A 13,570-nucleotide genomic window follows, 5' to 3' on the forward strand; every position below is an offset into this window, starting at 1 on the left:
TTGGCTTGGTTTGTATGATCAAATGTGAAAAATGATACATGTCATTATTAATAAAGAAATTGAGGCATGCACTTGGGCATCACAACTGTCCCATCAAATTTATTCTTGAGTGGAGACACATATAGAAGATGAAGATGAGTAATCATCATGATAGCCACCTCTTGTGGTAGTGAAAGGTAGTGCCAGTGTTTGAGAAGCTGCCTTTGCTTGATGTTGATTACAAAATTTCACAGGTTATTTGCAATAAGTACATGTTGCATCATGTAAGCCCAATAAAATAATCACTCTTATAAAGCTTGTCATCTATGCCAAGCATGCCCAATATAAATTATCATTATTATTGGCCATTGAAGAAGCCCAATACAATAATTAATATAGCTAGAATAAAGAGAGAAATTCTTGAAGTAGAGAGATATTGAACCACTTGAAAGGATGAGGTATTGATTGCTTATTGATGCAAAGAAATATAACGATGTCTCTTGCTAGTTTAGAGCTATGGAGAGTAGTGATGAGGTATTGACCACTTATTGATGCAAAGAGATACAACACGTCTTCAATGCACCACCAACAATGAAGATGTGGCAAACATCTTCAATGCAACAACCGCCAAAGAAGATGATTTGAGGCAAAGGCCCCGATGATTGGTGGCCCAAAAATGAAAAAAATGAAGACAATGTCGAGAGGGGCGGTTCGAATACCAATGAAGTAAAAGTGAGTGAAAGCCCTGTTTTTTGAAGCTAATGGAATATGAACTTACAAAAATGATAGAGATTTTTTAGCCTACTATTCACGGATGTTGAATTGGACCTTGAATGTGATAAATGCAAGCCAAATTTTGAAAAACCTCATAACTTATTGAAAATTTGAAGAGAAATTGAAAGATTTGTTGTGTAAATTTTACCTAAACGGTGCTTGATGTCGGGTTAAACCTTAAACCCCAAATTGGGCCAAAATTAATAAAATCCCCAGAATTTCAATGAAATTAGAGGGAAATTGTAGGTGCATGGCAAAAAGCCCCAAATCTGCAAGTTGATGAAGAAATCACTCAAATTGACTGAGACCCACAAATCGAAAGATAAAATGATTGTCCGATTGGAAAATGTTGATGAAATGGCCCAAGTTGCCCAAAAAATGCTTGGGAATCAAAAGTGAAAGGAGGAGTGAGATGTGCTGAGTTTGCACGTAGCACGTTGTAAGCTGCTGTGCAGGCCCCCACGTGAAGCGTTCGTTGGACGAAACGAGACCAGGCGACGACATAGCACGCAACTTTAGGTGGTGAAGCCCGCAGCCAGCACGACGGGCTCACAAGAGTCAAGGTGACATTGGCGATTCGGCTGAGTGAAGTCTAGGTGGTGCATTGGAAGAACTGCAGGTGACAGCCCAGAAGGCAGCAAGGGTGACTAAAATACAGGGCGAGAGGGTCACAGGTGGCATTTGGAACTACAGGCAGTGAGACAAACAAGAGCTGCCACTGTAGAGACAGCGGCAGCAGACCTGGGCAGTCATCCTGGCTGCACAGAACTGAGCACAGGCAGCATTGACTGAAGGGTGGTGGTTCTGCTGGGAATGTTGGCGTGAGCAAGGTAGGCCTGATGCAAGCAGCGGTGCCACTTTGATATTGCAACAATGATGACTATTGATCATTCACGAGTAGAAGACCGAATAGTGATGGCAATGGCATGCAATCATTGGCAGCCACTCATGGAGGCAATGAAAGCCGACGCAATGGCAATGGCTTCGTGCAGCAACTAGCCAAGGTGTGTTGCACAGTGGCAATGGCTGCATTGGAGGTTACCACAAGGGTTGGCCCAAGAGTGAAGTACTTGTGCACAATAGATGAGATGTGTGTGTAAGTGTGTGTGTGTGTGTGTGTGTGTGTGTGTGTGTGTGTGTGTTCGTAGACTAGGCTTTTGGGCAAGGTACCAGCATGAAGGGTACCAGCTCCAAAAAATTCTTATCGCTTCTTCCTCTGATGAAGCGTTTACAAAACTGAGATCAATGTTCTTATATTTCACTACAGACCAGCTACACTTCACGTGTACGTTGTAGGACTACGAAAACTAGACACTACTTCAAAACAACATAAGCACCAAAGCAATGTGAAACAGGTCAAAATTCAGTGTGGGGGAAAAAGATATTGGTTTTCAATCTCAGAGACTTGCCTGCTACCATTTTGAGAAAAGGATCCAGCTCGTCCATGGAAACTCTTATTCAGTGACTCTCTGGCCCCTTCTACAACTTCCTTGCATGGAACATCAGAAACTCTCTTCTCAAGGTGGAGTGCAACCATGCTACAACTAGAAAGCTCACATGGTTTGGTTTGTGGGATGGGGAACTCATCTCCTGCTGTCTTTGACAATGATTCCTTCAGAGCAGATGTGCAATCGCTTGATGTTAGTCCCATAGATTCATTACCATGTAATGAGCTCTTTGACACATCTCAGTGACTGGCTGCCAAGGAAACTTTCCCTGCATCAGACAGCTGCCCTGCTTCCACTGCAATCTTGTGGTTTGCATCAGTTCCCTGCAGATGATGGACAGTTTGGGAAGTCTTAAAACCTGTTTTATGCCAAATCCGACCCACAAAAGAGCCTTGATCAAAAATTTGTCCCCATGCTGTTCAGACTACCCTCTGCACCCATGAACCACATGACTTGTCAACTGCCTCTGCCTTCCCAACAGCCTCAGAGATTGCAAAGCTGTCAGGAGACTGTTCTATCGATGTACTCTGTCTGGTTGTTAGACTGCTTAATCTGCCATCACATTGCCCATGACATTCTGGAGGAGGACGTGCAGACTGCCCTTTGTCTTCCACTGATGCACATGAACCTTCAAGTGGCAGGCTGTCACCTTTACTAACCTGGACAATCACGTCCTCACAGGGAACAGATGTTTCATCATTAAAAGACAAGGTTGACTGTGTGGCAGTATCTACAGTAAATAGACAAGATCTAGTTCTATCAGGTGCCCAGAGTATTCTTGCATTCAGATTTGGGATTGCGAGCAAAAAGGACAATAAATCTTTATGGCCATAAAAGCCTTTATCAAGTGATAACTTTGATTTCAATGCCTGTCGTAAACCTTGTAAAGTAAAGCCATGTGGCTTCATCTTTACAAGATTCAACACCTGCTCTGACACAACTTGAGGGATGGTCTGAGGACTCCTTAAGTCATGATTGCTAAGGCTGCTTCTGTTTTCATATTCAGATTCAGTAATTGGACTATGTATTAGTGGTTCTGGTTTGCCGTGGCTCTCAAATGCATTACATACATTTCTGGAGCTGTAAGAATGCCCCTTCTTGAGCAGTGTACCATTTATGCATGACCTAGCCACCAATCCAACGCCATTGACAATGTTATTCCAAGCCCAGACTTTACTTGTAGCACTAAGAAGATCAGGAGAAACTCCATCTTTCGGATAAGCCCAAAGAATATCATAGCCTTTCATATGCACCTTGTGTAAAACGCCAGAAAAATCTCGATCACCAGTTATAAGAAACACATACGCAGGAGGAGGGTTTTGTTTCACCCATAAAAGTAAATCCACAATCAAGTGGTTGATAGAATCCTTAATACCTGGAACATACAGATTGGCTTTAAGCATTAAAGATTGGCTAAGACAAAACATCCACACTAGTCCCAAGAACCATCAGGAGTTAAGGGACAGTGTGAGCTGCTATTAATGGAATTCACAGGTATCTACCAAAACAGTAAAATTCAGTTCCTATTACACCAAGGAAAAGGGAACACATGAGATAAGGACTGACTAAACAAATTTCCCAGAATTTTTTCTTGGCATGGCAATGTTAGACTGGGATATAAATCGAGTCCAGCATGAGTTGTAGTGCATTTTTAAGCTGTAAGGATATAAACTGATAAAAATTACACCATGGACAAAACATGTGAGGCTCAGGTAGAATGATTTCATTAGACCTAGGAATTTTCAGGGAAGGCTTTCCTCTTATTGTTGCTCAAATTTCCTAGAGTAGCCTGTCATTGCTTGTTTGATTAGTGGACTATTGGCACATTGGATGAGGTTCACCATCAAGCAATACAGTTTACTCCATGGCAAAGGATTGCCACGAACCACTTGGTGGCAACCCTCGAAGACATTAAGAACACTAGATAGGCATCTCCACCATGTGATAGAGACTACCCCTGGGCAATGGATAGCCTTGAAGACAAGAACACTACACATGCAATGGTTGTAGATTTTCTAAAAACAAAACAAGGTTTTACAAGCGAATAGGTCGCAATAGGATTAGTGCTATTGTTACAGAATTGTCATAGAGAAACTTCTTTTGGGGGCAGACTCATGGTATTGGTAGTGTCAGTGGACCCTATGGAGGGTAGAAGGCTCAACAGAACACAGATCATGCGATTTTTCCAGCTTCTCTACTTGATAACTATTTCTTACTTCCATGGATCTTTGCAGCAAACTTTACACAATTGCTTCAGAATCTCAGACTGCATGAGATCCATCAAAACAAATTTGTTTTTCCACTTTGATTTATTGTTTTGTTCAAAGGATCCGCCATGTTGAGAAATCCCTTTAATCTAGAATGCAACAATATAGTGTAATGGTCTTGTTGAGAAACAGTAGGGTTTGTAAGGAGGAATACTAAGTGTGTACAGTTAGTCATGAAAAAGTGCTGGGCAGCAGCTGCGATCAGTAAATGCAGGTCTGACCAGTCCTGAAAACAGGTCATCAGCATGTGGATGAGAGCCATCGGTCTGCAGCAGAAAATGTAACAGCTGACAGCCAGGTCTGAAACAAAAATGCAACCTGATGATAAAGAAAAACAAGCTGTCAAGCTGGACAGCACATGAGAAGCCTCCGAGAATTGAGATGTCCTCCGAATCAAGGCATATACAGTAGTAGAGAGTGCAGAGGAGTGAAGGATCTGATGAAGCATGAAATGTGAGGGGTGTGGTGACAATGACCAACCCGATTTATAGGGGAAACTTGGGCATTTGTTCTATTGTGCGTAATAAATGTCAGATAATACAAATGAAGTCTCTTTGAGCACTGTAAATGGAAAATTAGGAATTAATGCAGTACATGTATTTTGTTAATGCACTTAATGACCTTGGTTGCTCAACACCCCCTCTCGGGCCCAAAAAGATGCCTTGAGAGGAAAGAGAAGGACATTCTCCACCCATGTACGGCTGTTAAATGGACAGCAAGTAAAGGCACATTAGGATTCCCAAAGTAGGGGAAAGGTGCACTTAATGACCTTGGTTGCTCAACACCCCCTCTCAGGCCCAAAAAGATGCCCTAAAAGGAAAGAGAAAGGCATTCTCCACCCATGTATGGCTGTTAAATGGACAGCAAGTAAAGGCACATTAGGATTCCCAAAGTAGGGGAAAGGTAGTTGATGAGGAAGGAAGCACCTGTAATCCAAGAAAGGAACTCCGCCCCAAGAGGAAACCTAGAAGGAAGAACAATAGACAAGGTGATAGTTGATGGTTGCCCGAAACTCAACCTTGGGAGAGAAGCCACTAGCTCCATGTCTCCATGCTAGTAAGAATAGGAAGGCATAGCTGCCAAGTCATGGCTAAAACATCGAAGGCTTCGATAGATCCTAGGTGGTGGTGTCCAAAACAGTAGAGAAGAAGGCTTTATGCCCAAGCGTGTGAAGGGTAACCCCCTCTGAAACTAGAGAAGATCACCCTCTGAAGCCCCCTTTGAATCCACCTTTGAAGGAAATAGGGAATCTGATATGTGTCTGATGACAAAGGAATGACCGCCAGCAATGCCAAAGAAGGTATTTAAGGCTATGCTGGAATGGAGGCCAAGCAACTCCTCGAGATATCCCAAAAATGGGTAGAAGAGGGATGGGAGGAAGGGATAGCATTGGAGTTGATGTCCATAGAGTCATACAAGGGAGTGGGAATGTGTAGCTCCTATGGAGCCACAGGCTAGTGATAGGCTCAATGAACTGAGGTGCCAAAGGTAGTGGCAAATAACAACCTCTATCTTGCAATGGAGGGGATTGTGAAGCCAAAGGATGCAAACAACCTCCATTTCTTAATGGAGTATATACTATCGAAAAGGCAATATCCAATAGCCTTCCTCTCTCAATGGAGTGAACTACAGAGCCAAGGGTCATGGAAGCCATTGGACCCAAAAGTAGGTAAGGGAAATCGCAATAGTATGTTGTGGTGGTCTCCAAGAGGGCTTATCGTCTTGTGAGGTCTTAGAGCCTCCTTTAGCTCATAATGGCTTAGTGTGCATTGTACGTGGCTTATGGCCTTGAGCATAGAGTTGTGAAAGAAAATACAAGATGATCTCTCTTGCCCAAAATGGCAAGGTGGCTCAATGAGTATTAGGGGTAGACGCACATACTCCAAGGGAGTAGGAAGTACAAGTCGAGGATGATAGTCTCTAGTGGAGTGACCGTTCTTGTTGCACTAGATGTGCCCAATGATCTATGCTTCTATCTTTAGGTAAGCCATTGTCCATAGTATCAATTTTTCAAACATGTAAAGAGAAGATGGAGGGAGAATAAGATAATATTATCTTCAAATGACGTAGCAAAACATAAAAATCTAGAATCTAAGAGTGTTGTCAATCCCACAACCTTTATTGGCCTTCACTAACAAAGAGGATCTTTAGCTCTCTAAGCACTGCTACTCCCACATACCTTGTGGAGAAACAGTAGGATTTGCAAGGAGGAATATAGAGTATCCAACAAATGGTGTGACAAAGAACTCAAAAACACACAAGAAGAATGTAGTAATGAATCAAGATCCATCAATCATCTCACATGTTGTTACAATGGACTGAACCTCAACATGTCATGTCTAGGACTACTACTAAGGACCGAGGTGAGTAGAATCAAGTTGATGGCATCAATTAGAGCTCGAAAATGATTGCATTGTTCTAGCTAATCAAGTGGCAGCACCTGTGAATGAGGATGTGGGTGGTGGGTGGTGTGGGTGTGTCAAAGAAGATCGAAAGATGATAGATAACAATATAGGAGGTGGAACATAGTTCTCAAAACTTGTTAGTGACAGAGAAGAAAAGGAAACCTCTCTAGAATGATGGCTACTATCAAGATAACTGCTAAGCAACCAACTGGTATGCACAACATGCGCAATGCGCTACTAGAAGAGAGATGGGAGTGTATATGTAATACATCAAAGAACAAAGAAAAGTTTAGCGTGGATGGATAAACAGGGTCTTCATTCTTTTGTGTGTGTGTGTGTGTGTGTGTGTGTGTGTGTGTGTGTGAGAGAGAGAGAGAGAGAGGGGGGGAGGGATGCTCTCGGAATTGCATACTCATCTTGAAAGTATAGAGAGAGAGAGAGAGAGAGAGAGAGAGAGAGTGTGTGTGTGTGTGTGTGTGTGTGTGTGAGACTTGGAATTATGATAATAAACATAAGGCTTAGGAGTTGGAAGATATTGTATGGTCTAGTCTATAGAGGCCAAAAATAGCATGTATTTTAGTACGAAATGGTACGGATATGTACAGTACGGCACGGTACGAACCGTACGGAACAAACTAGTCCATACATAGTACGAATGCAACTATGCAAAAGATCAATGAATGATAATGAATAAAGACAATGCTCAGTGTGGCAAACACATTATGCAAGGTGAATACTGAACCTCGAACGTCCGTGTCTCTAGGACCAAGGCAGAGAGTGTGAGCTGGAGAAAGTGTTGTGTCCTAACCGATTCTAAAACACAGCAGGCAGCCTTTGGAAGCAGCAACAAACACAGATCTAGAGAGTCTAGATCAGACTGAACACGTAATGGCGGCTCTACACAGTGGGCAGCTGGAAATGATTTGTAGGATGAATTCGATAGCAGCTGGCTGCAAAACGCACGCTGTCAGCTGCCCTTGGGGCAGTGGGCGATTGTTGGAAATTGTCAAACAGAGGCTGGAAGTGCCTAGTTGTAGCAAATGCAGCTGTTAGGGACCTCTGTGACAGTAGTTGATAGTTGGAAACAGTGCGAACAGGCTGGAAAGCTGCTGCTTGCAACAAGCAAATGCAAAGTGTAGAGGGCAGTAGAGTGATTGCTAGGTAATGAAGAAGGCTGAGCCACGAACTGAGGTATCCACCACAGAGGGGTATAGACAACACTGAAGAAGTTGGCTTCAACAGATGGAGGACCTGTAAATATGAGATGGGACTGAGTGGTGGGCAGCTTGCCTATTTATCGATGAGTGGATCCTCCTAAATTAGGCTTTTGGCTTATGGGACACAAACACTCTCTAGGACCTCGCACCGTTCAATGAAACTTTGGTTAATTTGAGTTTTGGGGCTCTAATAAAGAGCTAATCAATTTATAATCCATTTTGACTGATGCCATTGATGTTAGAGATGTATTCATCCCTTGGATAGGCATTGGCAGGTTACTATTGAACAGTTAGCATTCTCAGGCATAGTTATGCATTTTATATTTGTTAGGTCGGAGTTCGATGCAATCTACAATTCATTTTCAACTTTATTGAGTAGTCAGGCAGGCTGTGCAGGTTGCCAGGTGGCAGCCAGTGTTTGCGCAACTTTTTTTAGGCATTATTTTATTCAGCGATTGCATATTTACAGCAGTCAGCCAGTTTATTCTGGCCGACCTGATTGTTTTATTGCATCTTGCCCCGATCATCATTCACTTGTCTTTTTAGGTGGTGAGAGAGATTGGCTTGCGTAGATACATTCAATAGCCCGTGTATACATCTGCCTTCTTCATTTCAGCATTCGTCTACTGTAGATTTCTGCTTTCTATTGTCTCTTTTCTCTCTTCCTCTTCTCTTGTGTTCATTTTCTATCAATCCGGTCATATGCTTTTGCGGGTCTTTGACTTCCCAAAAGGTGAAGCAAGATGGTGGAAAGAACAATACCAAGACTAAGTTGGATAGTAAGGAACAAAGTAACTTCCCTCCATGATTGAAACCAAGTTGGCAAAATGTTTCCAGAAAGAATAGGTACTGTCAACATTGCCCAGTCACTTTGACAATGAATGTCGCTCAAAGGCCAAGGGCAATCTACCCAAAACTTGACCCTTTTTTCCATCTAGGAACTCAAGCACATCAAGCAATGGCACTTCAACTCCACTTCCACAACCAAGAGGGGGTCATCCTCCACCCCAACACGATAGATATATCCTGCTCACGTGGCCACCAAACCGTCCACCCCCGTTTCACCCAAGAGATTCCTCAAGCACACCTTGTCTACTTGAGGAAAGAATTGATAAGTCCCCATCTATTTCTGATTTTGAGTTTCCCTCTACATCAAGTGCGCAATTAAAAGTGGTTGAGCCCACTTTCCCTAGAGATCCTTCAATCGAGCAAATCATGGAGCCTTCTACTAATTCAAATGTTAATGACACTAACCAACAACCTATCACTCCTCCCACTAGAAAATTTGTTGATTTTCACAAGGCACGCTCTAGCTTAGCTTCTCTCTTCCACTACACATTCCTCCTCTTACTTTTTTACATCTTTAGCGCAACTACTTTTTGGTACTAGGACTATCTCAAAAGCCAACACATCACACTCACAAGCACCTTTCATTGAAGTTGAGGTATGCATATTGTATGGTCTTATGTGGTATTTTTGCTTCTAACTTAGCTTTTGTAAGTTGGCACTAACCCTTATCTCTACATCGAGTACATAGCAAAAAATAGTTGAGCCTACTTTTCCTAGACACCCTTTGATCCAACAAATCGTGGAGCCTTCTACCGACTTAAGACACTAACCAATGACCTATCACTCCTCCCACCTGCACATTTGTTGATTTTTGCGAGGCATGCTCTAGCCTAGCTTCTCTCTTCCACTACACGTTCCTCTTACTTTTCTACATCTTTAGCGTGTCTATCTTTTGGTAGTGGAACTATCTCAAAAGCCAACACATTGCACTCACAAGCACTTTTCATCGAAATTAAGATATGCATGTTGTATGGGCTTGTGTGGTATTTTTACTTCTAACTTGTCTTTGCAAGCTGGCACTAACCCTTATAAGACCTATCGATTGATCAGAGCAAAGACTTGGATCGTTCAATACCCATTATTCTAATTGCCCTTCCTTGATGGGGCTTTACAATTTGGACCAGCAAGAAGTCTTTTCCTCCCAAGGCCAAGTTCTTATCTTCCTTGAGGTGTCCTTAGAGGCCATTCATTTCACACATATACAATTGAATTCAATCTTCTTCTTTGGGTGCTTCTCCTTTCCCCCAACCATCAACATCAACATCTTGGGGAGCGAGAGGGTGCTTACTTTTCCTTCCACCATCCGATGGTCAGAGGGGGCAGCACTCTTCTTCTTTGGGTGCTTCTCCTTTTGCCCAACCATCGACATCAACATCTTACAGAGTAAGGGGGTGCTTACTTCTCCTTCCACCATCTGATGGATGGTCAAAGGGGGGGGGATACTCTTCTCTTGGTGTTTACAAGACTTTGATTACTTCAAAGACACTCTTTTTGTCGTGAGGACATGTATCTTTGAAACCTCACTTAACATATGGATTAATTTTTAATCACATGGTTAAGTAAATGTTGCATATGTGAGGTATAACTGGTACTTTGTGATATTTGGTGCCAATTGATAGCCTGGGTCATTCATTTTGCCGTAAGTGTCAGTTGGTGACACTAGAGAAGTCGCGTTTAATGATACCTAACGCCAATTTGATGGTCAAAGATGGTGCAGAGACACTCAAGAATGGAAGTTGCCTAGCCAATTTAATTATTGGCCAGTCAAATTATTTTTCCGGGCACTGAAATAATTATTAGATTAATTTTCAGTATTTAAAGACTGAAAATTAGTATTTAATTATGGATAATGCTGAAAAGACCATTTGGGAAGGCTGCCACTTGTCAAAAATGCCCATGCAAGATTGAAAAACGTCTTTACAGGCTAGAGAGAGGCATTTGAGTGGATTCAGCCTCCAAGAGAGAGGAAGGAGATGCTACTGGTCTAATTTTAGCCATTAGAGGACCTTTTGAGGCAGCCAGGGGCAAGAAAAGACCAATCAACAGCAGGTGATAGCATCTACAGGCTGTTGAGACAAGGCAGCAATAGTAAATGATTGATTTTCTTCAATTTTTTGCAAAGAAAGTCTGAATTTTCTCTCTCCTCAACATTCTCTCTCATCTCCTAACCTTTCTATTGCCTTGCTCCAAAGATTACAACATTGAGATCACCAACGGCTAAGAAATTTCAGATTTCTCAACTGTAAATCCTAATCTCCAATAAAAATTAGAGTTTAGCGGCAACCTTGGAAAGCATGCCAAAAACTGGAAGCTCCAAGACTTAGATTCAACAGGGCTGAAGCTGTTTTTAGTCAAATTCAAGTAAAGGGACCACCAAATCCATGAATTTGGGGCATTTTACATCTCCATCAAAGTGGGTGAAGGTCGATGGATTGCTTGAATCAAGGGGCAAATCACATTGAAGACTTGTTGGTCATTTTGGACAACAAAGAGTTGGAATACCGAAAGGGATTGGGAGAATCCCATTATACATCAACTTCTTCTTCAATTAAGTTAAATAAATACCAAAAGGAGCGCCAATTTTAGGACCAACAAGGTGTCCATTGTCCAAGATTGTAAGTTAATTTGCATTTCTCAGTTTTATAATAAATGTTACTATTGTAACTAAGTTGTAATTAGGGAATTACCACCCATCCACGGAAGGAAGGCCGGTTACACTTTTGGTACTTTGTATCATTATCCGTATCACTAGGATAATCATGATTGTAAAAAGACACTTGGACAAGTGAACAGTTTTCCTGCAACGGCACTATCCAAGTGGCACTATTGCATAGCAATGTCCATGAGCATGACATCTTACATTGCCCTTTGCATTACCCCATGCATTGGCATTTTGTTCTTGTAATCATGTACCTGTACACATTTATCCTTTTTAGATTAGAGAGTAGTCAACTCTAGATCCACCACGTTCACGGCAGTTCACATGGTAGTCTCCCTAAGGAGTCTCTTATTAGCTTCCTACACGACGCATATCACCCATCCCAACACCCATAGGTGGTCAATGGTGTGTTGGATCCGACCATCCCTTCCCATTTTCCCCAGGGGCACAGTTGCTTGTTATGGTGCAAATAATTACTCAAAAAAACAAACAAAAAAAACAAAAAACAACCACAAAAAAAAACCAATAGAGTTCAAAATGGTTACATCCACCTTTGCAAATCCTAGTAGGGACCAGGCAACAACAAGCACCCTTTGTTCGAACTTCGATACCTTGGCCTCTCCGAGATGGCTGTTATATTCTTGGACATCCAAATAGGGATCAATAACTACTCAAGGACACTTGGGAGACAAATTGGCCTAGCCAATTTAATTATTAACTCGTGGAATTATTTTTTTGGGTACTAGAATAATTACTAAATTAATTTTTAAAATATTGGTTCTGAAAAGTAATTTAATAAGGTGGATACTGCTGAAAAATGAGATTAGAAGGCTGCTATTTGGTAAAACTTTTCCATGTAAGTGGAACGTTAATGAAGCTGGGGTTTTTTTTTTTAATGGGGGGAGAGAGAGAGAGAGAGAGAGAGAAAGAGAGGGTCATTCCAACCTTGTGCAAGCTGAGAGAGACAGAGAGAAGGCTGCCATAGCTGCTACAACAATTGACAGGCTATTTCTAGCAAGCAAGAGACCTTCCAAGAGCACATGACATACCCTGAAAAGACTACAACAATAGGTGACAGCCATTTGAAGGTTATTTCAGCCAAACAACATCATATGCGGTGTGCTCCTTCAATGGAGACAGCTTTCATGGCTGTCTAGACAGGGTAGCAACTATTTTCTTCCATTTTCTCACGATGGAAATCTGAAATTTCTCTCTTTGACATTCTCTCTCATCCTACAACCATTCCCCAAACAAACCAAGGGACAAATAGGTTTGAAGGATTGCCGCTCAATTTTGACAGCAAGAGACACCTGGATTAGCATAGAGGATCAAAGAATCTCAATTGTGCTCCATCCATTTACAATAGAAGCTAAAGAAATACCGCAAGGGATGCCAATATTGGGGCCAACAAGATGTCCATTGTCCAAGATCAAAGTAATAAAGTGTGCATTTCAATTTATGTAAATTAATTACTTGTTGTAATTAGTGTTAAAACAAGTTAGTACCACCCTATCGGAGCAAGAAGGGATATGAAACCCCCTCAGTTTCACGGGGAGGAAAAAGATAGAAATAAAGATACAATCTTTAATTTCCTCCAAAAATGGAAAGATTTACATAAACTTAAAAATACCCCACCACATCTCCAAGCATTGAAGGCTAGTTTAACTTTGGGGCCCAAAGCATATAAGTGGTGGCGAACTTTAAAGGAGGCAAATAAAATACCTGAAACTTGGGCTCAATTTGAATCCGTCTTTTTGAAAGAATTCCTTCCTGAAAATGAAATGGAAAGAAATTGGGAAGATTGGGATTATGTCAGACAAAAGGGAAGACCCCTGCTGACATATCTGGAGGAATATCGTGAGATAATCCTCAAATTGGAAGGAATAGATGAATTTCAAAAAACAAGAGGATTCATTAGGGGACTAGACAAAGCCTGTAAAAAGGAAGTAAAAAGGAGTTCACCTAAGACGCT

General features: G+C 41.8%; 1 protein-coding gene across 1 annotated transcript in view; it reads right to left on the minus strand.

Annotated features, from left to right (window-relative positions):
* Window positions 1-2,097: 2,097 nt before the first annotated feature.
* The window catches only part of LOC148025174 (uncharacterized), a 37,246-nt gene continuing 25,773 nt past the window's right edge, over window positions 2,098-13,570 (minus strand). Inside the window, exon 2 of the mRNA XM_087694942.1 lies at window positions 2,098-3,576. Coding sequence (XP_087551068.1) covers window positions 2,621-3,576 — 956 coding nt within the window. The 3' untranslated portion in view covers window positions 2,098-2,620. The remainder of the gene's footprint in view (window positions 3,577-13,570) is intronic.

This window comes from Lygodium microphyllum, chromosome 15, assembly GCF_053477565.2.
Source record: "Lygodium microphyllum isolate KBCC chromosome 15, Lygodium_microphyllum_v1.1.10, whole genome shotgun sequence".
In the NCBI taxonomy this organism is placed as follows: Eukaryota; Viridiplantae; Streptophyta; class Polypodiopsida; order Schizaeales; family Lygodiaceae; genus Lygodium; species Lygodium microphyllum.